The sequence below is a fragment of the Pan paniscus genome, chromosome 10 (genome assembly GCF_029289425.2).
Source record: "Pan paniscus chromosome 10, NHGRI_mPanPan1-v2.0_pri, whole genome shotgun sequence".
NCBI lineage: Eukaryota > Metazoa > Chordata > Mammalia > Primates > Hominidae > Pan > Pan paniscus.
The window spans coordinates 140,362,980-140,390,383 of record NC_073259.2 but is presented as its reverse complement, the minus strand read 5'-3'; the positions used below and the strand labels follow the sequence as shown (position 1 = coordinate 140,390,383).

General features: G+C 58.9%; 1 protein-coding gene across 2 annotated transcripts in view; it reads left to right on the top strand.

Moving 5' to 3' along the window:
- Positions 1-27,404, top strand: part of GALNT9 (polypeptide N-acetylgalactosaminyltransferase 9) — a 128,634-nt gene that overhangs the window by 21,446 nt on the left and 79,784 nt on the right. For both annotated transcript variants that reach the window (XM_055096409.2, XM_063593233.1), the window contains exon 2: positions 19,813-19,993. In XM_055096409.2, coding sequence (XP_054952384.1) covers positions 19,813-19,993 — 181 coding nt within the window. The remainder of the gene's footprint in view (positions 1-19,812; positions 19,994-27,404) is intronic.

The following is a 27,404-nucleotide window of genomic DNA, read 5'->3' as shown; positions in this document are numbered from 1 at the left end:
ACAGGGTGCACCTGGGTGATCAAGGGCACTCTCCGTCTCAGGGTCTCTAATTTAATCTCGTCTGTAAAGTCCCTTTGACCATGGAAATTGACAGACTCATGGGTTCCAGACATCAGAACCTGATGCCTTTGGGATCGGTTATTTATCCCACCACAGCTGTCCTGCCTGATGAACAGATCTAGATAGACCCAGTGCGTATTTGTTAACTTAATGCCATTTCTTCCAAAATGTGAATCCACTGCGGACATGTAGAGATAGAAATCTGTACACTGGCACTTCCTGTTGGAATTTTAGAAGATCTGGCATCTCTGGACCCGAGTCCCTGGGTGGCAGTAATCCGTGGGTCTGAGCCGCAGTCCCCACCACTCCCCATTGCCCCAGACACACACGCCAAGTGACAATCTGTTCATCCTTCAACTTCCCTGACTGCTCTCCTCAGGGTCCGTCGAGAGGAGGTGGCTGGGAAGCAGGCACAGGTCCCCTCACAGCCCAGATCACCCCCACCTGCCCATCTACTCACAAAGAGTCAGCCCCCATGGAAATCAGATTCCCCGCCACGCTCCCAGACGGCCGTCTCCTCCCCTGCGATTGTCTTCCAGATTATCTCCTGTAATTAGAACAGTGCGCTCCCTCGGGTCATGGGAAAGGAACTTGAAATGACGATTCCATAAAAGCAGAATGACCACGGGCACGCGGCGGGGGTGCGCGGAAGTGAGCCATCTTTTCCATTACCGCAGTGATGATGAATGGCGGGGAGGGAGCCTTGTGTTCCGCCCTGAATCTCGAAAGGAAGCTGCTTTTCCTCGCGCAAGTCACATCACTGCCTCCAAAACCAAGCGGTGTCCCTGGCTCTGAGCAGGGGGGAAGGCGTGGAGAACGTCCTGGGGAAAGTGGGTGCCCCATGGCACTCCGTCAGCAATGCCGGGGCGGGTGGGGGTACCCAGAAAGGCCTGGAGACGCACCTGTGTCCTCCAAGCCACTATGTCCGAACTGACTTTGCCTTAAGAACTTGTTGCCCACAGTCTAGACCCCCGCTCTGCCCGCCCACCTGGACCTCGGCCCCCAGACCCCAGGAGAACCACCCCCAACAGGCCTCTCTGCATGGCTCCGGGGCGCCCCTGAGTGGGTCGCCTCCTGGCCAGGGCCCTGGAGCCAGGCTGACTCCTCGCCATCCCGGACAGCAGCTCCCATTGCTCTGCGCTTGAGAGTCACCTGGGGATGGTTTAGACCGTCCGGCGTCCAGGCCACGCCCCGGCAGTTACGTCAGCTCCGTGGGGAGGCCCAGGCAGGCGCCGGCGCCCTCACACTCCACACTCACACGGCCGCTTCCAACGCTGCCTGTGTAAGGGTCCCCTGCAGGCCCCCCCCGGGGGTTCTGACCCGGCAGGTTTGGGGAGGGTCTCAAGAACGTGTGGTCCCCACAGGCTCCCAGGTGAGGTGGACGCTGCTGTCCTGAGGGCGGGAGCCACTGTCTTGAGTCTGGGCCCCGCCGTGAGCCCCCCTGTCCTGAGGGTGGGCCCCGCTGTGAGCCCCCCGGCCCGGGTGCCACTGTGAGAGCCACTGCCCTAAAGGCTGTGCTGCCAGCCCTGACTCAGCTCCTTTGGACCCAAGCCCCACCCAGGGCTCCCTGGTCCCCATCACCCAGTGCTGTGAGGAGCCAGTAGGGAAACCCCAGGCCTGGCACTCACATCTGCACTCGGGCCGCGCTCTCCACCCGAGGGCCTCACTGGCTTCCCTCTCAGGGCCCACTGAGACCAAACATTCCCCAAATTGAGCTCCAGGAGGCCACCCAGGCAAGGCTGTGCCCAGGCGAGGATGTACCCAGGTGAGGGTGTGTCCAGGCAAGGCTGTGCCTGGGCGAGGGTGTGCCCGGGTGAGGGCGTGTCCGGGTGAGGCTGTGCCCGGGTGAGGGTGTGCCTAGGCGAGGGTGTGTCTGGGCGATTCTGTGCCCGGGTGAGGGTGTGTCCGGGCGAGGGTGTGCCCGGGCGAGGGTGTGTCCAGGCGAGGCTGTGCCCGGGCGAGGGTGTGCCCTGGTGAGGGCGTGTCCGGGTGAGGGTGTGCCCGGGTGAGGGTGTGCCCCGGTGAGGGTGTGCCCAGGCGAGGGTGTGTCTGGGCGATTCTGTGCCCGGGTGAGGGTGTGTCTGGGCGAGGGTGTGCCCGGGCGAGGGTGTGCCCGGGCGAGGCTGTGCCCGGGCGAGGGTGTGTCCGGGCGAGGGTGTGCCTGGGTGAGGGCGTTCCCGGGTGAGGCCGTGCCTGGGTGGGGCTGTGCCCAGGTGAGGGTGTGCCCGGGTGAGGCTGTGCCCGGGTGAGGGTGTGCCCGGGTGAGGGTGTGTCCAGGCGAGGCTGTGCCCGGGTGAGGGTGTGTCCGGGCGAGGGTGTGCCCGGGTGAGGGCGTGCCCCGGAGAGGGTGTGCCTGGGCGAGGCTGTGCCCGGGTGAGGGTGTGCCCAGGTGAGGGCGTGCCCCGGAGAGGGTGTGCCCGGGTGAGGCGGTGCCCGGGTGAGGGTGCTGCTTCTCGTCTCTCCTCTGCTTCCGTTTTTGGTGGTGGATTCTGGGCAGCTGCCTCTGGTGTTAAATGAAGATGCCCTGGTGTCCCTGTGCTGCTCAAGATGCCCGGGGTGGGGGCCTCTCTCCTGGTGATGAATCCACTCAGGGCGCTTGCCCAGCCTTGGGCAGTCACTGCATCCCGGCGGTGGAGGGTCTGACGGGGACTACCGGGTGAAGGCCACAGGGGTGACAGCCACAGTGTGCATGGGGGACGGCTAGTCCTGAAATACACAGGGAGGCTTTCCCGAGAGAGAGACAGGCAGAGGGTGGGAAACCGAGTCTTCGATGTCCACACACCGTCTCACCCCAGGGCTGATCGGAGCATCAGACTCTGCACAGGCCCCTGGGTTCCACCCTCGTCCCCCCGTAGACAGTCACCAGAGTGGTTTATCTGCATAGAAAACCTGACCACTGTGCCCACCCTCCTCTCTCCCTCTCAGCTCAAAGCTCCTCTGCGCTCCCACTTCCTGCAAGGCTCAAAGCAAGATCCCAGCGGCACAGAAAGCTCCCACCCCGTCCCGTCCCCTTTCTGCCGCCACAGCCCTGACCTGCATGCGCAGCCACTCACAGGACACCTTCCTGCCCTCCTGGCCTTTCTCTTCCCTCCGACTCCTCTTCCTGGGGATCCTGCCCCTACCTCTGACCCACACCTGCGTGGAAGCAGCTGCCCTGGGCTGGCACCTGTTCACCTGTGGGCATGATGGGGCATGAGCTCTGGGGGGCAGGCAGGTGTGTGCTACGTTCACCAGGGCCACCTGGACCTGCCCCACCCAGGCAGCTCTTGGAATTTAGCAGACGCTCCGTGAGTTTTGATAATGGATGGGTGAATAAATGGCACAGCTACAAATTGACATTTTATGTTTGCAGCCATCAAAGTTATGTTTATGAAGAATTTTTAGTGACGTGGGAAAATACTCAAGACGTAGTGATAAAAACAGAATGCAGGCGGCAGACACCAGATACATGGATCGAGCTGCGCTGAGGCATTACGTGATCTTACAGAATAATATGGAGTGTGAAAATACTGATACTAGTTTTCCCTGCAGCAAGAGACCCCAGGTGATCCTCTGTGTGTGTGTGTGTGTGTGTGTGTGTGTGTGTGTAGAATTTTCTACCAAAAGCATTTATGACTTTTCCAATCAGAAGTGATGCACTTTCTAATTAAAGTAGCGGAAGCATATATTGCTGGCAGTGAAACAAAACTAATCTAAACCTTCTGGAAAATGACTTGGCACCAAGATTCATGAAATTTCTCTATCTTTGACGCAGTGGTTCAATTTCTGAAATAAGCAATCCTAAATATGTAATTAATAAATAAGTGATAAACACGTGAGCCCCTCGGGGTTGTCAGGCAGGTGTTTCTGTGGACAAGCGTCTGATGGATGTTACTTAGTGGTTGGAAGGTCATTGCTACGACTGCAATTGAATTCTACCTCTGACGGCACAGAAGGCATCTGTGGCCATAACTTTATGTGGAGGCAAAAAGCAAAATGCAGACCCCTCCATCTTGAAGGTGGCACACAAATGTTCTGTGCCCCCCTGGAGCCGCATCCAAATCACCTGCCCTGTCCAAGGTCATGAAGGTTGTGCAGGGCATGGGGGAGGCTGCATTTGCCAGGGAGGGCTTGGCCTCCCTCTCTGGCCAGCGAGTGGGGCCCCAGGTCCCTCCTCCAAGGGCTGGTTCAACCTGAATGTGTCCACACGGCATGTTCCTTTTCCGCGGCCACCAGGCAGTCCTGGTGCTGTGCCGGCGGTGAATGTTCGCACAGCCATCCCTACCTCCGGGTGGAATTGGGAGGGGCAGGGGCCGACCATGGGGCAGCCCCATGGACAGGGACCCTTTATGTGCCCCGGAGGGGAAGTGTCCAGCTGGCACCTTGGTCTGGCTCAGAAACCCCTGTGTGGTTCTCGTATGGACCATTCCCACGTGCCCACCACAGCAGCACTTCTGTCTGTGAAACAGGGCGCGGGGTGGAAGCACAGCCGTGGTCCCCAAGGCCAGGCAGGCACTGTTACCTGCTTCTTTGGGAGAGGATGCTCTTCCTCTCCTGAAAGTGGAGCGACCATGGTTTAGTGGCTATTTAACGCCTTTGCCTGCCACCATACAGGGGTGGTGCCTTTCTTGGTCCCTTTGGACACCCTCTTTGGGAGCTTTGCAGTTCGGAGCACTGTGACGGAGTGTGGCTGGGGCTCAGTGCCTCCTGGCCATGGGCCCAAACTTCAGCCTCAGGAGTCTCATCAGTTACATGGGGGTGACAAAAGCAGCTGGCTTGGAGGGAACCCTGGGGATTAAAGAAAGCAAAGCTTGTGCAACGCCTGCACGAGGAACGGTCAGTGCTGTGCTGTGAATGCGTCGCCCGCTGCCCCCACATGGGAAGGTTCACCCCCACCATGGCATTGAGAGAGGTCTGCAGGGGCTCTGCCCTCTCCAAGGGGTTAATGCCCTTAATGTGGGAATGGGTTAGTTATGGGAGTGAGTTATCTCAGGAGTGGGTTGGTCATCTCAGGGATGGGTTAGGTGTGGTGGCAGCAGGTTAGTTATCATGGGAGTAGGTTATCTCAGCAGTGGCTTGGTCATCTCAGGGATGGGTTAGGTGTGGTGGGAGTGGGTTAGTTATGGGAGTGAGTTATCTCAGGAGTGGCTTGGTTATCTCAGGGGTGGGTTAGGTGTGGTGGGAGTGGGTTAGTTATGGGTGTGAGTTATCTCAGGAGTGGGTTGGTCATCTCAGGGATGGGTTAGGTGTGGTGGGAGTGGGTGAGTTATGGGAGTGAGTTATCTCAGGAGTGGGTTGGTCATCTCAGGGATGGGTTAGGTGTGGTGGGAGTGGGTTAGTTATGGGTGTGAGTTATCTCAGGAGTGGGTTGGTCATCTCAGGGATGGGTTAGGTGTGGTGGGAGCAGGTTAGTTATCATGGGAGTAGGTTATCTCAGCAGTGGCTTGGTCATCTCAGGGATGGGTTAGGTGTGGTGGGAGTGGGTTAGTTATGGGAGTGAGTTATCTCAGGAGTGGCTTGGTCATCTCAGGGGTGGGTTAGGTGTGGTGGGAGTGGGTTAGTTATGGGAGTGAGTTATCTCAGGAGTGGCTTGGTTATCTCAGGGATGGGTTAGGTGTGGTGGGAGTGGGTTAGTTATGGGAGTGAGTTATCTCAGGAGTGGCTTGGTCATCTCGGGGGTGGGTTAGGTGTGGTGAGAGTGGGTTAGTTATGGGAGTGAGTTATCTCAGGAGTGGCTTGGTCATCTCAGGGATGGGTTAGGTGTGGTGGGAGTGGGTTAGTTATGGGAGTGAGTTATCTCAGGAGTGGCTTGGTCATCTCAGGGATGGGTTAGGTGTGGTGGGAGTGGGTTAGTTATGGGAGTGAGTTATCTCAGGAGTGGCTTGGTCATCTCAGGGATGGGTTAGGTGTGGTAGGAGTGGGTTAGTTATGGGAGTGAGTTATCTCAGGAGTGGGTTGGTCATCTCAGGGATGGGTTAGGTGTGGTGAGAGTGGGTTAGTTATGGGAGTGAGTTATCTCAGGAGTGGGTTGGTTATCTCAGGGATGGGTTAGGTGTGGTGAGAGTGGGTTAGTTATGGGAGTGAGTTATCTCAGGAGTGGCTTGGTCATCTCAGGGATGGGTTAGGTTTGGTGGGAGTGGGTTAGTTATGGGAGTGAGTTATCTCAGGAGTGGCTTGGTCATCTCAGGGATGGGTTAGGTGTGGTGGGAGTGGGTTAGTTATGGGAGTGAGTTATCTCAGGAGTGGCTTGGTCATCTCAGGGATGGGTTAGGTGTGGTGGGAGTGGGTTAGTTATGGGAGTGAGTTATCTCAGGAGTGGCTTGGTCATCTCAGGGATGGGTTAGGTGTGGTGAGAGTGGGTTAGTTATGGGAGTGAGTTATCTCAGGAGTGGGTTGGTCATCTCAGGGGTGGGTTAGGTGTGTTGGGGGTGGGTTAGGTGTGGTGAGAGTGGGTTAGTTATCATGGGAGTGGGTTATCTCAGCAGTGGCTTGGTTATCTCAGGGGTGGGTTAGGTGTGGTGGGAGTGGGTGAGTTATGGGCGTGAGTTATCTCAGGAGTGGCTTAGTTATCTCAGGGGTGGGTTAGGTGTGGTGGGAGTGGGTTAGTTATGGGAGTGAGTTATCTCAGAAGTGGCTTGGTCATCTCAGGGATGGGTTAGGTGTGGTGGGAGTGGGTTAGTTATGGGAGTGAGTTATCTCAGGAGTGGCTTGGTCATCTCAGGGATGGGTTAGGTGTGGTGGGAGTGGGTTAGTTATGGGAGTGAGTTATCTCAGGAGTGGGCTGGTCATCTCAGGGATGAGTTAGGTGTGGTGGGAGTGGGTTAGTTATGGGAGTGAGTTATCTCAGGAGGGGCTTGGTCATCTCAGGAATGGGTTAGGTGTGGTGGGAGTGGGTTAGTTATGGGAGTGAGTTATCTCAGGAGTGGCTTGGTCATCTCAGGGATGGGTTAGGTGTGGTGGGAGTGGGTGAGTTATGGGAGTGAGTTATCTCAGGAGTGGGCTGGTCATCTCAGGGATGAGTTAGGTGTGGTGGGAGTGGGTTAGTTATGGGAGTGAGTTATCTCAGGAGGGGCTTGGTTATCTCAGGGATGGGTTAGGTGTGGTGGGAGTGGGTTAGTTATGGGAGTGAGTTATCTCAGGAGTGGCTTGGTCATCTCTGGGGTGGGTTAGGTGTGGTGGGAGTGGGTTAGTTATCATGGGAGTGGGTTATCTCAGCAGTGGCTTGGTTATCTCAGGGATGGGTTAGGTGTGGTGGGAGTGGGTGAGTTATGGGAGTGAGTTATCTCAGGAGTGGCTTGGTCATCTCAGGGATGGGTTAGGTGTGGTGGGAGTGAGTTATCTCAGGAGTGGCTTGGTCATCTCAGAGATGGGTTAGGTGTGGTCGGAGTGGGTTATTTATGGGAGTGAGTTATCTCAGGAGTGGGTTGGTTATCTCAGGGATGGGTTAGATGTGGTGGCAGTGGGTTAGTTATGGGAGAGAGTTATCTCAGGAGTGGCTTGGTCATCTCAGGGATGGTTTAGGTGTGGTGGGAGTGGGTTGGTTATGGGTGTGAGTTATCTCAGGAGTGGGCTGGTCATCTCAGGGATGGGTTAGGTGTGGTGGGAGTGGGTTAGTTATGGGAGTGAGTTATCTCAGGAGTGGGTTGGTCATCTGGGGAGTGAGTTGGTCATCTCTGGAGTGACTTCATTATCATGGGAGTGAGTTGGTTATCTTGGCAGTGTCTTGGCTATCCTGGGAGTGAATTAGTTATCTCGAGTGAGTTGGTTATGATGGAAGTGGCTTGGTCATCTCGGAGTGAGTTGGTTATTGTGGGAGTGAGTTGGTTATCATGGGAGTGAGTTTGGGTATCTCGGGAGTGAGTTGGTTGTGGTGGGAGTGACTTGATCATCTTCGGAGTGAGTTGGTTATCTCGGGAGTGAGTTGGTCATCTTCGGAGTGAGTTAGTTATCATGGGAGTGAGTTTGGGTATCTCAGGAGTGAGCTGGTTGTGTTGGGAGTGACTTGGTCATCTCGGGAGTGTGTTGTTTATTTCGGGAATGTATTGGTTATCTGAGGAGTGGCTTTGTTATTTCAGGAGTGAGTTGGGTATCTTGGGAGTGAGTTGGTTTGTGTGGGAGTGGGCTCCTGATGGAAGGAAGAGTTCCGCCCTCCCCCTCCCCAGCCCCCAATGCGTGTGTGCTCTCGCCGTCCACATGGGATGACACAGCACAGAGGCCGAAGTCAGATCCGTGCCTCTTCATCTTGGACTTCCCAGCCTCCCAGAGTGTGAGAAATAAGGTCTTTTCTTGTGAATTGCCACATTTGAGGAATGGTGCTGAAAGTTGGTGTGTGACAGGTCAGCTGTCACCACCAGCCTGTGACCTCAGAACAGCAGGATATTGAGCTTGGTTTGTTTTTCATGAAAGTTGTGGGACAGACCTTTCACAGGCTGAGCTAATAGATGCAAATTTCCCATTATTCTCAAAATTACATCTTATTCAAGGATGAGATGACAAGCTTGCAGTGTTGATTCTGTCTGGAGGAGGAAGCTGAGATTTCAAAGAGGAAAACTTGGGATTGATATCACGCAGCCCAGCAAGACACCCATGAGATCCGGGGAAGAGCCCACAGCTGGGCCATCAGTGGATGGGGTGGTGAGCGTGGGCATCTCCTGCTCTTGGATCCCAGACAGACCTGTGTCCGCTGGTCTGAGTGGGCTGGACGGCTGGCGTGAGCATGAGGCTGTGCGGTCATCTCTTGGGGCTGCCGTGACAGATCACCACAGACTGCATGGCTTAGACCAACAGAAACGGACACTCTCCCTGTTCAGAGGCTCTCCCTGTTCCGGAGGCTCTCCCTGTTCGGAGGCCGTCCCTGTTCGGAGGCTCTCCCTGTTCGGAGGCTGTCTCTGTTCGGAGGCCGTCCCTGTTCGGAGGCTCTCCCTGTTCAGAGGCTCTCCCTGTTCGGAGACTCTCCCTGTTCCGGAGCCTCTCCCTGTTCAGAGGCTCTCCCTGTTCCGGAGGCTCTCCCTGTTCCGGAGGCCATCCCTGTTCAGAGGCTCTCCCTGTTCCGGAGGCCGTCCCTGTTCAGAGGCTCTCCCTGTTCCGGAGGCTCTCCCTGTTCCGGAGGCCATCCCTGTTCAGAGGCTCTCCCTGTTCCGGAGGCCGTCCCTGTTCAGAGGCTCTCCCTATTCAGAGGCTCTCCCTGTTCGGAGGCTCTCCCTGTTCCGGAGGCCGTCCCTGTTCGGAGGCCGTCCCTGTTCGGAGGCTCTCCCTGTTCGGAGGCTCTCCCTGTTCGGAGGCTCTCCCTGTTCCGGAGGCCGTCCCTGTTCGGAGGCCGTCCCTGTTCGGAGGCTCTCCCTGTTCGGAGGCTCTCCCTGTTCGGAGGCTCTCCCTGTTCCGGAGGCTCTCCCTATTCAGAGGCTCTCCCTGTTCCGGAGACTCTCCCTGTTCCGGAGCCTCTCCCTGTTCAGAGGCTCTCCCTGTTCCGGAGGCCGTCCCTGTTCGGAGGCCGTCCCTGTTCAGAGGCTCTCCCTATTCAGAGGCTCTCCCTGTTCGGAGGCTCTCCCTGTTCAGAGGCTCTCCCTGTTCGGAGGCTCTCCCTGTTCGGAGGCTGTCCCTGTTCCGGAGGCTCTCCCTGTTCCGGAGGCCGTCCCTGTTCGGAGGCCGTCCCTGTTCAGAGGCTCTCCCTGTTCAGAGGCTCTCCCTGTTCGGAGGCTCTCCCTATTCAGAGGCTCTCCCTGTTCCGGAGGCTGTCCCTATTCAGAGGCTCTCCCTGTTCGGAGGCTGTCCCTGTTCGGAGGCTGTCCCTGTTCGGAGGCTCTCCCTGTTCGGAGGCTCTCCCTGTTCCGGAGGCCGTCCCTGTTCGGAGTCCGTCCCTGTTCGGAGGCCATCCCTGTTCGGAGGCCATCCCTGTTCGGAGGCTGTCCCTGTTCGGAGGCTCTTCCTGTTCGGAGGCTCTCCCTGTTCGGAGGCTCTCCCTGTTCGGAGGCCGTCCCTGTTCGGAGGCTGTCCCTGTTCGGAGGCTCTCCCTGTTCTGGAGGCCGTCCCTGTTCGGAGGCTGTCCCTGTTCGGAGGCTCTCCCTGTTCGGAGGCCGTCCCTGTTCGGAGGCTCTCCCTGTTCGGAGGCTCTCCCTGTTCTGGAGGCCGTCCCTGTTCCGGAGGCTCTCCCTGTTCCAGAGGTTCTCCCTATTCAGAGGCTCTCCCTGTTCGGAGGCTCTCCCTGTTTGGAGGCTGTCCCTGTTCTGGAGGCTGTCCCTGTTCAGAGGCTCTCCCTGTTCTGGAGGCCGTCCCTGTTCGGAGGCTCTCCCTGTTCGGAGGCTCTCCCTGTTCTGGAGGCCGTCCCTGTTCCGGAGGCTCTCCCTGTTCCAGAGGCCGTCCCTGTTCGGAGGCTCTCCCTGTTCCGGAGGCCGTCCCTGTTCGGAGGCCGTCCCTGTTCGGAGCCTCTCCCTGTTCGGAGGCTCTCCCTGTTCGGAGGCTCTCCCTGTTCCGGAGGCCGTCCCTGTTCGGAGGCTCTCCCTGTTCGGAGGCTCTCCCTGTTCCGGAGGCCGTCCCTGTTCGGAGTCCATCCCTGTTCGGAGGCTCTCCCTGTTCGGAGGCTCTCCCTGTTCCAGAGGCCGTCCCTGTTCGGAGGCTCTCCCTGTTCCGGAGGCCGTCCCTGTTCGGAGGCTCTCCCTGTTCGGAGGCTCTCCCTGTTCCGGAGGCCGTCCCTGTTCGGAGTCCATCCCTGTTCGGAGGCTCTCGCTGTTCAGAGGCTCTCCCTGTTCAGAGGCTCTCCCTGTTCGGAGGCCGTCCCTGTTCAGAGGCTCTCCCTGTTCGGAGGCTCTCCCTGTTCTGGAGGCCGTCCCTGTTCGGAGGCTGTCCCTGTTCGGAGGCGCTCCCTGTTCGGAGGCTGTCCCTGTTCCGGAGGCTGTCCCTGTTCGGAGGCTGTCCCTGTTCGGAGGCTCTCGCTGTTCGGAGGCTCTCCCTTTTGGAGGCTCTCCCTGTTTGGAGGCCGGCGGTCCAGAATCACGGTGCCGGCTGGGCCACGCTCCCTCCATAGTCTCCAGGGGAGGATCCTTCCTGCCTCTTCCAGCTCCTGGTGACCTGGGTATCCCTGGCTGGGGGCCACATCATTCCAGTCTCTGCCTCCACCCTCACGTGTGTGCCCCTTCTCTGCGTGTGTCTCTGTGTCTCATCTTCTAAGAAGGACACACCATGTTTGGCTCAGAGCCCACCCGACTCCCGCACTACCTCCTCTTACCTTGATGACGTCAGCGAAGACCGTTTCCAGATAAGATCCTGTTCACAGGTCCCCAGGGCTGGGACTCTGCCTGTTTTTCTGGAGGACACAATTCAACCCACAACAGTCTGCACAGACTTTGGCTCTCGGCCTGCACGGCGCCCGGCACTGGGCCTCTCCTTCCCTGCCTGCACAGCGCCTGGCGCTGGGCCTCTCCTTCCCTGCCTGCATGGTGCCCGGCATGGGGCTGTTGGGGAAGCCAGGGCATTGGGGGTGGGAAGAGCAGAGCAAACTCTCCGGGTGCCCGTCTGAAGGCCCCGCTGGCTTCCCAGGCTGGAGGCCCCATCTCTGGCCCCTGGGCTGTGGCAGCACCGGCCGCTCCTGTGACCCCCAGTGCAGCTACAGGGACCACTGGTGGCTCCATCCCACAGTGCGTTTAGAGGGATTTGGTCTTGAGCCCTGCAGCCGCAGGCCGGGCGTCTCCACACTTTTACCAGTTTCTTCATCGTTTGTCCTTGCTTCCTGGTGGGATCAAGCAATCCTGCCTCTTGGAAGGAATTCTTTAGAAGATATGAGGCCACGCTGGAGATAAGAGACAGGGAAGATGAGAGCTCCAGAAATCCTGCTGCGAGGCGCCCACGGCAACCTTCCGCACAGGCAAAATCAGATCCGTGGGATTTTCACTTTTCAGAGCTATTAACAGATCCCTCCCGCTCCAAGGAACGTGACTGGGAAAGCCAAGCGGCTCTGACCCCACCCGCCCTCCCAGAGGCTGCCCCGGGTCTGCACCTGCTCCTGCCCTGCCCTCCCAGAGGCTGCCCCAGGTCTGCACCTGCTCCTGCCCCGCCCTCCCAGAGGCTGCCCCGGGTCTGCACCTGCTCCTGCCCTGCCTTCCCGGCTGGAAGTCCTGACCCCAGCCTCTCCTTGCTCCTGCCCTGCCCTCTTAGTCCTGACCCCAGCCTCTGCCAGCACCTTGGCGCTACATGGCCGCTGGCACCCTGAGCAGGACGCCTGAAGCCTCTGAGACCTGGCTCCAAGGCCAGAGTCTGAGTGGGTCCCCAGCCTGGCAGCCTCAGCATCACCTGGAGGTCACCAGAGCTCCTGAGTCTCCTGCCTGACGTGCACCTGTGGATCAGACACTCCTGGAGGGCCCTGGTGGGCTGTGTTTTAACAAGGACCCCGGGTGATACAGCTGGGTTTGAGAAGCACTGTTCTCAGGCGGCTGTTCACGGAGGAGCCTCACACCATCAGGGGCCTCACTGGGCCTCAGGGGCACAGGCTGGGGGCTGTGGGGAGGCGACTCCCATCTCTCTGCTGACTCTGGTCAGAGTCATTCGTTCATTGGACCCACCTGCTCCAGGGACAGCTCTGGGGGGAGGTCAATGGTGAAGACCTGGTGCCCCAGGAGGGCCTGTGCCCCCCAGTCCCACCAGCCCCACCAATGTGTCCATAGTGGTCACCAGGATATCAAAGTACTGTCAGCCACATCATTCACAGATTCTGTGTTTGCAAATGTTCCTACTCCCTAAAATTCATCTGTAATCCCCAAATGCTCGTGGTCTTCCACGGCCATTCACAGATAGGCTTGGAGGGGCAAGATCTTTGGTCAAACAGGGCCAGGCTCCACTTCTCGTTCCAGCTCCGACTGTAGATGGGGTCCCCTGGCTTCTCCTTCTGGCCCCGACTGTATACGGGGTCCCCCGCCTTCTCATTCTGGCCCTGACTGTATACGGGATCCCCCGGCTTCTCGTTCTGGCCCTGACTGTATACGGGATCCCCCGGCTTCTCGTTCTGGCCCTGACTGTATACGGGATCCCCCGGCTTCTCGTTCTGGCCCTGACTGTATACGGGATCCCCCGGCTTCTCGTTCTGCCCCTGACTGTATACGGGATCCCCTGGCTTCTCATTCTGGCCCTGGCTGTATACAGGATCACCTGGCTTCTCGTTCTGGCCCTGGCTGTATACAGGGTCCCCCAGCTTCTCGTTCTGGCTCTGAATGGGCAGGGGGTCCCCTGCCTTCTCCATCCAGCTCCGACTGTACACAGGGTCCCTACTACTGCTTAAGTGGCACATTGTCTACATTTTTGTGCTTTGGTGATTTCAATGTTTAGAACACACCAACCACAGGCTGAGGTGCTGTCGGTACCCAGGGCACAAGTGTCTGAGATACGCCTCGCAGGAAATACGTGTGTGGAGAAGCTTGGCTCCAGCATGGGTCATGGAGCTGTTGGCTCTAAGATCAGAATCGTCAATAGGTATTAAATAAGGCATCTTTATGCAGAAACACATGGAAAACCAAGTTACCTATTGAGGGGCTGGGGAAAGCCTGTGGCCAGAGGCTCCCCGGAGCCCAGAGTTCCCCCTGAAGCAAGTGCTCAGCAGCCACCATTCAGCATCCACAGTGTCTCTAGAGCCAAAACCACTGCAAATGACAAGAACTGACTGTATTTCCCTGGGAAGCGTCAAGTGAATGCTGCCTGGAGGCCCCTTCCCTGCAGCCTCCCAGCTGCCTGAGCCCCCCCACTCAGTCCCCTTGCGTCCCCACAAGTCAGCAACTAAAGGTTGAGGCCTGGCCGGCTCGGCCCCACTGTGGGGTGAGGCTCAATGCCCCCTGATTATGGCAGCCCTGGCCCTGCCACTCCCACACCTGGTGAACAGAGCTGAAACCCCAAATACCCCTTCAAGTGTGCGGAATTCCTAGGGATGTGCATTCTGGACCCTCCCTCTGCCTGTGCCATCTCAGACTCTCCTCCTGGTGGGAAAATCTCTCTTTCTAGTATTTTCCGTGAAAGCCCTGCACATGCGAGGCGGCGTCCTCTGCACAGCTCTCATGAGTGTCCCATGGATTCCACCGAACAACGGTGGTCCAGACTTCCCGTCTCACCGACTCCACCCTCTCCCCACCCTCCTTCCCTTCCCTTTTCTCTGGACTCACACCCACTCTCTCGGAGCAAGCAGTGCCTCCTTCGCACGCCCCGCCCTGCTGGATGCTGTAGCTCTGGCCCAGGAGGCGGTGGAGCCTGGTGTCCGGCTTCAGTGGGGCCTCGAGACTTTCCTTCAAAGACAAGGCTCTTCCCACATTCTGCGCAGTGTTGTAGGGTGAATGCCGGGGCCAGGGGGTTGGGCCCAGCCAGGACCAGGATGGTGCTGCCCGGCTCTGCTCTGTTTCGTGTGGAGACCAGGACCTTACAGCAGGGCCCTCGAGGGAGTCAGAGACTCGGGTCCCGCCCAGCAGAGCCCGTGAAGCCTTGGCTGGGCTTGTCTGTGGCTCGGCGTCTCTGTCTCTTCATTGCGGGGATGGGGAGGGAGGTCCCGCCTCTCCTGTGGGATGGGGGGAGGCAGTGCCCTGGCACCCGCTTGGAAGGGATCCATTCAACCACCTCGGGCGGCTCTCCAGGTACATGCTGTGAACACGAGGCACTGGGGTAGATGGCAGGAAGGCAGGACAAAGTCCTGTCTCTTGCATGTTGAGGGGAAGCAGAGAGCGTAGCGGAGGGGACGATTTTAGATGGTGATGAGTTCTGAGTTCTGGGAGGAAAATGAGGCAGGGACTGAGGTGCCGTCACCGGGAACGGCTTCAGGTTAGAACCTGGGAGGTCTCCAGGGTGCAACCCAGAGCTGAGGTCCGAGTGAGGGCAGGAGCCAAGGCCCTGGGGCAGGAAGCAGGAGCGTGGCTGGCATACTGCGAGCGAGGATGCGACCCACGAGGGCTGCAGGGGCTGGGGGGCCACGGCTGCCGTGAGGAGCCGGAACCGCAAGTGCAGCAGGATTGGGGCCCATGGCTCCCAGCAGGGGAGCGGCTCTGGAACCCTCTACAAGCTCGCACTGGCTGCTGAGTGGACAACTGAGGGTGTGGGGACGGGAGGGGATGGGGAAGCAGGGGGGAGGAAAGGACTGAGCACATCTGGTCTCCAGGGGTGCCAGCACAGGTGTGGACGTGGGTGCTGTGGATGTGTGCGCCATGGATGTGGGCGCTGTGGATGTGGACACCGTGGATGTGGGTGCTGTGGACGTGGGTGCTGTGGATGTGGGTGCTGTGGAGGTGGGTGGTGTGGATGTGGGTGGTGTGGACGTGGGCGCTGTGGACGTGGGTGCTGTGGACGTGGGTGCTGTGGATGTGGGTGATGTGGACGTGGGCGCTGTGGTTGTGGGCGCTGTGGACGTGGGCGCTGTGGATGTGGGTGCTGTGGATGTGGGTGCTGTGGACGTGGGTGCTGTGGTTGTGGGTGCTGTGGATGTGGGTGCTGTGGACGTGGGTGCTGTGGTTGTGGGTGCTGTGGATGTGGGTGCTGTGGACGTGGGTGATGTGGACGTGGGCGCTGTGGATGTGGGTGCTGTGGACGTGGGTGATGTGGACGTGGGCGCTGTGGTTGTGGGTGCTGAGGATGTGGGCGCTGTGGACATGGGCGCTGTGGATGTGGGTGGTGTGGACGTGGGCGCTGTGGTTGTGGGTGCTGTGGTTGTGGGTGCTGTGGTTGTGGGTGCTGTGGATGTGAGTAGTGTGGACGTGGGTGCTCTGGATGTGGGTGCTGTGGACATGAGCTTGTGGCTGTTTCTGCCTCTGCTTCCTCCTCCTGTGCTGTCTATTCCTGGACTGGGCAGAGGACAGCACAGAGAACAGCCTGTTGGGTGGCAATGGCTCCGTGCCCAGCACCCCAAGACACAGCGCATTGGGATGGCCTCGCTTACTCCCATGGTGCCGCAGGGGTGGGGCCGCCTCTCACTGAGGGTCTGTGGCTTGGCCGGTCCGCTCTGCATGGCGAGGCCTGTCCTAGGGCCCAGGCTGGGCAGTCATGATGGGGGCTCTGTGTGTGGTGAGGGCAGACGGGGCAGGCACCTGGCTCTGCAAGGTCCAGGCTGGGAACAGGGACATCATCGCTTGGGCCCTCTTTCCACAGGCAGCTCAGAGACCAAGCCCTGAGTCAGGGAGGTGGGAAATTGGCACCCCTGATGAAGCCACTGCAGAGAGCAGTGAAGCACCATGGCCAGGAATGTGGGTGCTGCTGGCACTGGTGTCCCCCGAGCAGCTTCTCTCAGCAGCTATGGGACGGTGACAGCACTGACTCCACCAGCCAAGGAAGAAGATCGGATCTGAGGCAGCAAAAGTTCCTTCACCCCCAGTGCACGCCCAGTGCTGGGCTCAGGGCCCCTGAGCTCCATCTCCACCATCTGCACAGTCCTGGGACGGGGACTCAGTGGTGACCCGCCTGTGACCAAGGAGGACCCTCAGCCAGGAGAAGTCAGGCAGCTCAGTGGGCAGCAGCGTCTGGACCAGGGGCTGCTTGGTTCTCTTAAGCACAGATGCAGCAGTGAGGGGAGGCATGGAGACCCGGGTGGAGGGAGGATGGGAATGGCAGCGTCTCTCTTCAAAACACACTCATTCAGAGGCCTGGCAACCCTCACTTCCTCTGCAAGGAAGCTGTGAGCAGCAGCGTGGCTGGGGTGTCCCCTAACCCCCATGCAAGTGACGGGTGACCACAGTGAAGGCCCAGCTCCTCCGCTCCTTCTGGCCAATGAAGCAGATTCAGGCAAAGCAGGGGGCATCTGCGAAGTCCCCTTAGCTGTGTAACGTGACACTCACCGGTTCCAGGGATTAGGATGTGGACAGCTTTGGGGCTGCTGCCAACCACATAAAGTAAAACCAGTTTGCCACTCATGCAAGGCAGGGGCGACTGGAGAGCAAGAAGCCTCTTTTGGGATTAAATATATGACAACAAAGCCAATTCAGTGGACAGGCTAGTTGGCAACATGGCACGACAAAAGATCAAGCCGATGAGATGAAAACCAAGAGAATGAAAACGGAGAATGAAGCGTTGGGAGGCAGGAGATAAACCGGGAGGGGAAACGTTCACTTAACAGGGGTTACAGAAGAGAAAACAGGGATGGCAGATGGGAATACAGTCACATCATTAACAGAGCAAACTTCCTGGAGCTGAACGTTGGCATGAGTGTGGATTGCCACGCATGACTGTGATTCACTGCAAGATATGCCCTGACCAAATCTAGGATCCCAACAACAACAAAAAATCAGTTTCCAGAGACAGGCAGAAACAAAATGCCAGTCTGAATAAGAAAGAGGGTCCTGATGACCTCAGAACGCCGGGCATCGGGCAGCCATCTGGAACCACGCTCAGCCACCCTCCTGCCGGGTCCAACGCTGGGCATCAGGCAGCCGTCCGAAACCACGCTCAGCCACCCTCCTGCTGGGTCCAATGCCAGGCATCGGGCAGCCGTCCGAAACCACGCTCAGCCACCCTCCTGCCGGGTCCAACGCTGGGCATCGGGCAGCCGTCCAGAACCACGCTCAGCCACCCTCCTGCCCCCAATGCTGGGCATCGGGCAGCCGTCCGGAACCACGCTCAGCCACCCTCCTGCCCCCAATGCTGGGCATCGGGCAGCCATCTGGAACCACGCTCAGCTACCCTCTGGCCAGGCGGCCAATCCCCACCTGAGGCCTGAGCCCCACGGATGATGAGGTGTCTCTCTCTCTCGAGTTAGAAGCTGCTGTGCCTGCCTCTGGGAGACATCCAATTCCAGACTTTCCAAAGTGAAAAATGCAAGTGCAGTATCGATATTTTAAAATAGCATGATTACGTATTTATCTCACAGGATTAAAATAAGAAGGGGAAGTGATTTGTGTCATTTTTCAATTCTACGTCCAATCTGTATCCTTCAGTCCTACATAAATACGGACACTTTGTTTACTCATTTAAAATGGAAAATTCCAGAAAGTCCAAAGGTTCCGGGAGGCTCAAAGCCTCGGCTCTGCTGAGGGGAGAAAGCCACTCACTGCCCTGTGGGGGGCGGAGGGTCACAGACTGGAATCTTCCCAGGGCATCGGTCCCTCCCTCCCCATAGCAGGAATCCTACAGAGATCCCACCAGACTCCAGGAGCTGGCGCCGCGAGAGAAGGTCCCCTCCCAGGCGGGCAGTTGTGGGATATTAGCATCGGGTATTTCACAAGTTTGCGTTTCCACTGGCCTTCCTCCGAGGACCAGAGACCTCTCTGTGCAAGCTGACAAAAGGCAGCCCAGCCTCAGGGGTCCATGCCGCTTCTTTCTGGCTTAAAACTATTGCCCAGGCACCCGCCCCCAAATCCAAGATGCCCCAGAGACTCCCAGCTCAGAGACAGCCAATGGTGCCATCTTTGTGGGGAGACACCCCTCTCACTCCCGTCCCCCTGGGAACAGCATCTCCAAGTCGCGTCTGCTTGCCCAGCACAACTGAGCACCTAGAACTTTCCCTGGCCCGGCCCCCTTGGGCACCCATTCCACACACCCTGACCAAGTCGCGGAGCCTCCCTGTCAGCCCAGAAGTTCCACCGGCTCCTTTCCAGTTGACACTGCCCCACCCCGGGGTCCCCATCCTGCCCCGATGGCCATGGGGTGGGTTGTGATTCCGTCTGTTCTTGAACCTCACGCCGGCGGCCACACAGGATGAGGTCTCCTGTGTTGATCTTTGGCTTGGCGTCACGTGTGTGAGCCACGTCTCAGCTGCTGCCTGTGTCGACGGCTCGGTTCTTCCTACCCCAGAGTAGCAGCACGCATGTGGATGTGTGTTCAGCTCAAGTTACACAGGCGGATGGTGTCAAGGGCTGGTGGGGATGGTGGTGGTGGCATGGCATTTAAAACACCTAATCTTAGAGCCGTTGCAATTTTCGAGTTAATATTTTTAACATTAGTAGGCCTGACCATCAGAGCAGTTTCGGGTTGATAGAGACTGAGTGGAGTTCCCGCATCCTCTGCCCCGCAGGCACAGCGCCCGGGCGTGAACGTGTGTGACTGTGTCACTGTCGATGAGCCAATGCTGCCCGATGCAGGAGACTCACTGAGGGCCGTGGCTCACAGGGGGCTGGCGTGCGTGAGTGTGACTGTGTCACCGTCGATGAGCCGATGCTGCCCGATGCAGGAGACTCACTGAGGGCCGTGGCTCACGGGGGGCGGGGGCTCACTCGCTGTCACACCTGCTGTGCATTTGGACAATTGCGTAAGAACAAGTATTGGCCAGTGCAGTGACTCACGCCTGTAATCCCAGCACTTTGGGAGGCCTAGGTAGGTGGATCGCTTGAGGTCAGGAGTTCAAGACCAGCCTGACCAACACAGTGAAACCCTGTCTCCACTAAAAATACAAAAATTTGCCGGTTGTGGAGGCACACCCATTTACTCAGGAGGCTGAGGTGGGAGGATTGCTTGAGCCTGGGAGGTCCAGGCTGCAGTGAGCTGAGATCATGCCACTGCACTGCAGCCTGGGTGACAGAGCAAGACCCTGAATCAAAAAATACATAATAATAACAGATATCCACCATTGCAGCATCACACAGAGTCCACTGCCCTCAACACCTCATGTACCACCCATTCATCCCTCCCTCTTCCACCTGGCACCGCCCTCTCACTCCGCGCACAGCCTTGCACTTTCTGGAATGTCCTGAGCTGGCAGCCTGCCACCTGCAGGGAGTTTGCTGGGCTTGTACCGGGGGAAGCGGCCGTCAGGGAGAGGGGCGGGAGGGGCGTCTCCTGGGTGCAGACGCAGCGTGTCCTGGGCCTGCCTGACCTCCTTCTCTTCGTTTACCCCAGGCCTCGCCAAGCCCATCGGCCTGGTGGAGGGGCCAGGAGGCCTGGGCCAGGGCGGCTTGGCGGCCACCCTGCGTGATGACGGCCAGGAGGCGGAAGGCAAGTATGAGGAGTACGGCTACAACGCTCAGCTCAGCGACCGCATCTCCCTGGATCGGAGCATCCCCGACTACCGGCCCAGAAAGTGAGTGAGTGACTGCCCCCCATCCCCCCACGCCCGCCGAGGAAGTGACCGCCCCCCACACCGGCCAGGGAAGTGACTGCCCCCCACGCCGGCCGGGGAAGTGAGCGGCCCCCACGGTGGCCGGGGAAGTGACTGCCCCCCACGCCCGCCGGGGAAGTGACCGCCCCCCACGCTGGCTGGGAAAGTGAGCGCTCCCCTGTGCTGGCCGGGGACTGCCCTCACGAGCTGCGGGCTCCTGGGAGAAACGCGCAAAGGTCTGCTGTGGGAAAGTGGAGCAGTCAGGAGCCCCCAGCTGTGGGACCCTCCTGCATCTGGGGTAGCTGCATCTGGGGATCGCGGAAGCTGGGCTGAGGCACCATGGCTCACACAGCACAGGCACCCTGTGTCAGGCCCTGCCAGCCCTGGTCCCACCTGCTGTGGCCTCAGTCACTGCTGAGCTGGGTGTCTGAAGCGCTTGTGTCTGAAGCAAAGGGCATTCCTGTTCCATCCGTGGCCTGTGCACCTCCCATCCTGTCGCCCCCAGGCTGCAAGAGCGGGTGAATCAGGAGCCAGGCCCTGGCGGCCACAGCTTTGCCTCAGTGCCACTCAGGATGGAGCTTGGTCTCTGACCCTCACACCTGCCCTGAGGGAGTAGCCGCGACAAGCACCGGATTAATTGGCATCGTTGCTCGGATAAAGTTTGGCTGAGCTTGGCCTCTGGGCCTGGGAGCGACTGGCAGGCTTGGCCAGCCCCTCCTGCGCCTCTGTCCGCAGAGCCCAGCCCGCGACAGGATGCTCCCTGGGAGGGCCCCTGGTGGCATTGTCCTGCAGAAGCCGGGCGCTCAGGGCTGCCCAGTGGGGCCGCGTTGTCACCGTGGGGTGATGGCAGTTGGCCTCAGCCACACTTGCCTCCTCCTGGAGCTGCCTGAGGGAGGGCAGCCCCCTCTGCAGCTCCTGGTGTGGTCAGCCTGCCCCACCCGCCAGGGGACCCTGACACCGGGATTCTCGGGCCAGGAGCTCATTTGAGATGGAGATCGGGAGGCTGGCAGGGAAGAGAGGGGAGGAGGAAAGGCGTGTCTCAGCCCCATTCCATTCCTTGTGACTCAGGCAGTGGTTCCCAGGGCGTTCACTCACCTGCTCTGGGGTTCTCCATGTGTGGACAGAGGGAGGCGAGATGCTGGACAGGCCCGCAGGGTCCGGGGGTGCAGGGAGCGCCCCGGGCTGCGTGGAGGTTGGTGCAGGAACCCGGAGCTCCCTGTTCTAGCCAGGTGGGGCCCACTTCACACCCTTCCCACAAATGCGTGCTGGGGACTGATTCTAGGTGTGATGAAGCTTCCTTAGACAGCACGGCAGTGCGAGTGAGGCGTGCCCAGCTCCCCAGGCTCTGATTCCTCCTGGAGGGGGTCTCCCCGAGTCCTTTAGACAAACAGGGCTGAGGCCTGGGCATGGAGGCTTCGGCACCTCAGCCACATCCAGAGTGTGACAACATTATTTTATTTTCATTCTACTTATTTTCATGGTTACCATGATTTAACACAAGTGATGCCAGCTTTCCATTTGCAGCGGTGAAATGAAGATTCCCTTTCAAATAAAAAATGCATTTAGTTTTAAAATAGGCCAGTTTAAAGAAACATGCTCCATAAATAAGAACACAGTGGTGTTTTCATGTGGCGCCAGCTACAGGCATGGGGCTGGAATGACTTCGGTTTGGAAAGCGGCTCGTGTGTGTTAGCCAGCCTGTGCACTGAGGGTGCACGGTGTGTGTGTGTGTGCGTGCGTGCGTGTTGTGTGCGGGTGGGTGTGGGTGTGTGCGTGTGCACCTGCATGTGTGCGGGTGTGTGCGCATGTGTGCATGTGTGCACAGGAGTCTGTGTGTGCACGTGTGCGCACACGTGTGGGTGTGCACGTGTGTGCGTGTGTACACGTGCGTGTGTGTGCACGTGTGTGGGTGTGCGTGCATGTGCGTGTGTGCATATGTGTGCGTGTGCACATGCGTGTGTGTGTGGTTTTTGAACGCCCCTGTGTGTCCTGAATTTGGGGGTGAAATCTGTTTGCTCTCAGGGCTAGCCCCACTGCTGGAGTGAGCACCGTTCTTGGCTGTGAGCCTCCAGGCAGCTGTGGCAGGAAGACCCCCGAGACCACCTTGACGGTCCACAACTTGCTAGAAGGACGGACAGAGCCCAGACAGGCTGCTTTTCCCTGCTGTGGGTTCTCACAGCAGAGGACATGGGTTAAAGTCAGCAGAGGGAAGAGATGCCCAGGCAGGGCCCAGGAGAGGCCAGGTGCGAGCTCCCAGGTGTCCCCTCCTGGGGGGGGTCCCATGGACTTGATTCTCCGGCACCCATGTGTGACAACACGTGCCAAGCGAGGCCAGCCAGGAGCCCCCGAGCCTCGGTGTCCACGGTCCTCACTGGGCTGGTCTCGTGGACATGGCTGACCTTGGTCTCTACCCTCCAGAGGTCAGGCTGATGCCGTGAGGCCAAGTGCCCACCGTGAATCCCACCATTGCACAGACCAGCTGGGGCTGCCAAGGCCGGGTGAGCAGGGCTGTCCTCTCCGGCAGGAGGTTCCGGGGCAAGGAGGGGCCGGATGTGGACGCTCAGGGTGTGGAGGAGCCAGCTGCCAAGTTAACCCTTTCCTGCTCACAGCAACAGTGGAAACATCAGAGCCATCTGACAGAGGAAGGTCCCCAAGTACCCCGCCCCGTCCCCATCATTCCTCCCGTCACCTGGGAGGCTTCCAGCCGTGAGGAAGGGGCGACCCGGGCCCTGCTCTCCCGGCCTGCCTGTTTTATCTCCTAGCTCTTGCTGTAAGGGAGGAAGGCTGCGTCCGGCACTGGTTTTCGAATCCCTGCAGGCCCTCGGTCCCCTGTGGAATCCTCTGGAGGATCCCAGCACCGCTGTGGGTGACCTTGGTCTTGTTGGCAGGCGGGGGCCCTGTGCGTTGTGGGGTCCAGTCGTGGGGGCCGGGTCGTCTCTCAGTCAGGACTGAGCCCGAGCTGGGGGTGAAGCCCTGTGTGACCCTCTGCGTCCCCCCGAGGTTCATTTTCCAGAGGCCTGGGAGTCTGGACCCGGCTGCTGAGCCAGTGCAGGGCGGGGCGAGGGTCTCTCGGGTCCCATCCTCGCCCCATATCAAGGGGTGGCTTTTCTAGCACAGACGTGGGCCTGCGTGTCACAGACGGTCGTCATTTGCCTCCTGAGGTCCTGTCCCGGCTCCAGATGGAAGTCCACACCCCCCGCTCTGATCCATTTCAGCCCAGCTGCAGATCCCGCCGCCCAGGTCTAAACCAGTCAGAGCGTGAAGGTCACCCCAGACCTAGGGGTTGGCTCAGGGCTGGTCAGGTGGTTTAAGCCAGTCCAGTCAGAGTGAATTCTGGAATTACCAGCGGGCCATCGAGAAAAAAACAGGCAGCCTTTTCCCACAAGATGAAACCAAGGCTGGGAGCTGGGGGAGCTGCAGCAACCTTATCATCAAGAGGGGAGAGCTTGGAGCTTCCAGGGTCCCTCACGAAACCCAAGAAGGGGCCAGTGTCTGAACACCTAGATCCAGCTGTTCCCAAAACAGACCCACTTGACTTTGCAATAAATTAGCACATGCATGCACACACACATGCACACGCGCACACACACATGCATGCACACACACACGCACACACATGCACATGCGCACACACGCACACACGCATGCGCACACGTATTTTTAGTTTTTTCTTTAAGCACATCTGAATTGGGTTTTCTGTTCTTGGAGCTGCAGGGGTCCCATTGGATTCCCCCTCTGTGGGATATGGGACCCCAGGCCTGGCCTTGCTGTAGTGGAGCTGATTCCCCCTCTGTGGGATGTGGGACCCCAGGCCTGGCCTTGCTGCAGTGGAGCTGGTTCCTCTGTGGGATGTGGGACCCCCAGGCCTGGGCTTGCTGTAGTGGAGCTGATTCCTCCTCTGTGGGATCGGGGACCCCCAGGCCTGGCCTTGCTGTAGTGGAGCTGATTCCTCCTCTGTGGGATCGGGGACCCCCAGGCCTGGCCTTGCTGTAGTGGAGCTGATTCCTCCTCTGTGGGATCGGGGACCCCCAGGCCTGGCCTTGCTGTAGTGGAGCTGATTCCTCTTCTGTGGGATCGGGGACCCCCAGGCCTGGCCTTGCTGTAGTGGAGCTGATTCCTCTTCTGTGGGATCGGAGACCCCCAGGCCTGGCCTTGCTGTAGTGGAGCTGATTCCTCTTCTGTGGGATCGGGGACCCCCAGGCCTGGCCTTGCTGTAGTGGAGCTGATTCCTCTTCTGTGGGATCGGGGACCCCCAGGCCTGGGCTTGCTGCACAGTGGGGGCTCTTGCTCTCCTTTGGAGGGTTCAGCATCCTGCTGCCTCCGCCCAGGTGTAGGTGGCCCCTGCTGTAGGAAACCTGTCTGCCAAGATAAAGTCTGGCAGAAGTGGCCAGTCCCAGCTTTGTTCTTACGTCACAGAGAACGACATCGGGATGAACCTTGACAGAGCCGGCATTTGCTCTATACCCTCACTGATAGAAACCCAGTTTATAGATACTCTGGTTTGAAGGCACACAGCTCTCTGCCTCCTGAATTAGAGAATGTGAATTTTATATAGATATTTACACATGTATTTATATCCCATTTCTTTCCCAAAAAAAGTGAGGAGGCTTTGACACCAGTGACACACACACTCCCACACCCAGCCCACCCCTGCACACGTGGCTGAGAAGCTTGAATGCGAAGGAGGCCTCCTGGCCCCTCGCCTGCCCCTCACGAGCCCTGCCCACAGTCTCTGAGGCTCCACGCCCAGCCTGGAGCTTCCCCGGTGCCTGCGGAATGTATCACAGGGAATTGATCACGTGCAACAGCCCTCACAAGCGTACCACTTAGAACGCAGACCCCGGTGGACGCTGGGTCTTATCCATCTTCCCAGGAAACACTTTCCTAAAAGGAGCTTGGGTGGAGAGACCCTATCCCGGCACGGCTCAGCGAGTGTGGCTGGGAAGCGTCTCCACAGTGCCCGGCCTTTCCCTGGGGCCACTGAAGAACCACTGGCTGCAGGGGGCTGGCTGCAGACCAGGCATCGCTCCCTTAATCCCTGCAGCAAGGCTTAGAGGCAGAGCCTCTTATTGTCCCTTTTACACATGGGGAAACTGAGGCAGGAAAGGTTAAGTCTCTTTATTCAGATCCCACAGAGAGTAGGTGGCAGAGCGGGGACGTGGAGTCTAGAGATTTGGCAGAAAAAGAGTGGAAACCTCAGTCATTCTGAGGGACCAGATGGGGGTGCAGGCTGAAAGCTGAGCCTGGGAGGGGCTGGGGGACCGCCCTGAGGGGTCTCTTCCCCGGGGTCTTGTCTCCCTCTGGGGTGGGCTCTGTCCCACTCCTTCCTCTGCTGGCTCAGGAGTCGGGGGGCTCCGCCTCCTTTCCACAGCTGCCGCCTGCCGGCCTCCTCCCTACTCTGGGCTGGGGGCACGGCCTGCCTCCGTCTCCAGCCCTCTGGGGAGGACGTGGGGCCCCGTTCCCCTAACCGCTCTCAGAAGCTTCCACGCGGGCCCCTTCTGGACACTTTGCTTCACAGACACAGACAGGGCAGCGGCAGAACTTGCAGATCACAAGGTTCTGTTTTCACCCAGTCTCTGTGCTGCCAGGCCACAGGTCCTCAGGAATGCCTGTGAGGCACATCTGTCTCCAGGGCCTCCTGTGAGTGTCTCCTGTCCTTCAGGCATCTCCTCACCTTGGAGAAGAGACATTTGTGTCCCTCATCCTCCAGAAAGAAACCCCTTACTGCTGGCCATCCTGATAGTTCAGTCAGTAAGACATAAAATCCAATTAGAAATGGCTCAACCCAAAAAGGGAATCCGTTGACTCAGGCAACTGAAAGGTGGGGCTTCAGGCATGGCTTGATCTAGGGGATAGTCCAGCCCCTGCCTGCTCTCAGGTTAGATGTACCTTGACCGTCTTAGGATCCTTGCAGGAAATTGATGGTGCCCTCACGTGGACACAGGCAGAATCCAGGAGACCTGGTGGACACTGGGCATCCAGGAAGTGAATTCAGGAGATTTGGCAGACACTGGGCATCCAGGAAGTGGATCCAGGAGACCTAGCAGACACTGGGCATTCAGGAAGTGAATCCAGGAGACCTGGAGGACACTGGGCATCCAGGCAGGGACCACAGTGAATCCAGGAGACCTGGCGGACACTGGGCATCCAGGAATTGGATCCAGGAGACCCAGCGGACACTGGGCATCCAGGCAGTGACCACGGTGAATCCAGGAGACCCGGCGGACACTGGGCATCCAGGAATTGGATCCAGGAAGTGACCGCACTGGGATGTTCTTCTCTCCACAGCCTGAAGGGACAGGGGTGAGAATCACAGGCGCCCAGCAAGAGCTGGAGCTGCAGAGAGAGGACAGGGGGTAGGGACAGTAACTCTGGAGAGAAGAAACCACTGCCAAGACTGTGGGGAGGGGACAGGGGATGCCCCTCACTCCTTCCGCCCTCCAGGCTCTGGGGCTGCCTCCCAGAACTGAACCCAACAGAAGCCGGAGGGCACAGGAGCCTGGCAGGAAGCCCACAGCGGTCGCACAGGGGACAGCATGGGGCTGGGCAGAGCAGAGCCTGGGCTCGGGGAGGGGAGATCCCAGGGAGGAACTGGCCCAGCTCTGTCCTCACGCTCCAAGTCTGGCAGCTGCAGCCAGCCGTCCCGACTTTGGACCGTCCCAGCAACCATGCAAGCAAAAGTCTCAGGCGACTTTCATTGGCCCATAGTGGGTCATGTGCTTATCTGGGACCCAGTCACAGCCAGCAGTCTGGGGAATGCCCTTCACTGATTGGTCAAGCCTTGTTAGGCCTTCCCTGTGGGAAATAAGAATAAATCCGCATTGTAGGGAGCTGGGGAGCAGAGCAGCTGGGGAGCAGCCCCAGCAGAAACCTGGGTTACTGGGGAATGCAGAGCCCCCCGTCGGCCCCTGCCATCCCACACGCGGCCCTCTCTAGCCCTCTGCAGTGACAGTCACCATGCCGTGGGGTCTGATGGTAGCCACTGGAGGCTGAGTCCTGTTGGGATGGGCTGGGCTGGGTGATGGGGCAGAAGCCTCCCCGGGGGCGGGCCAGCATCCACACCAGGGGGCAGCGACATTTTCTGTAATGCGTCAGGGCAGAGTTGGGACCATCAGGGACACCGAATCGCACTGTAGAAGTGACTTCGGGCACTGAGCTTGCATGTCCCTGACCTCCTGTGGTCCTCAGCTGCAGGGCCGACAGCTCCAGACTCCCAAGGCACGAGGAGGGGTCCCTGCCTGCCCGAGCCCAAGCGGCGTGTGCCGTGGGAACACCCTTTGGTGTTGGCAGCAGTCGGGTCTTCTGTCCCGGGATGGAAGAGCACGGAGAGAAGGGATGCTTAAGTGAGCCCTCCCGATTCCCCTAAACCAGCGGCTGGAGACACAACCAGACG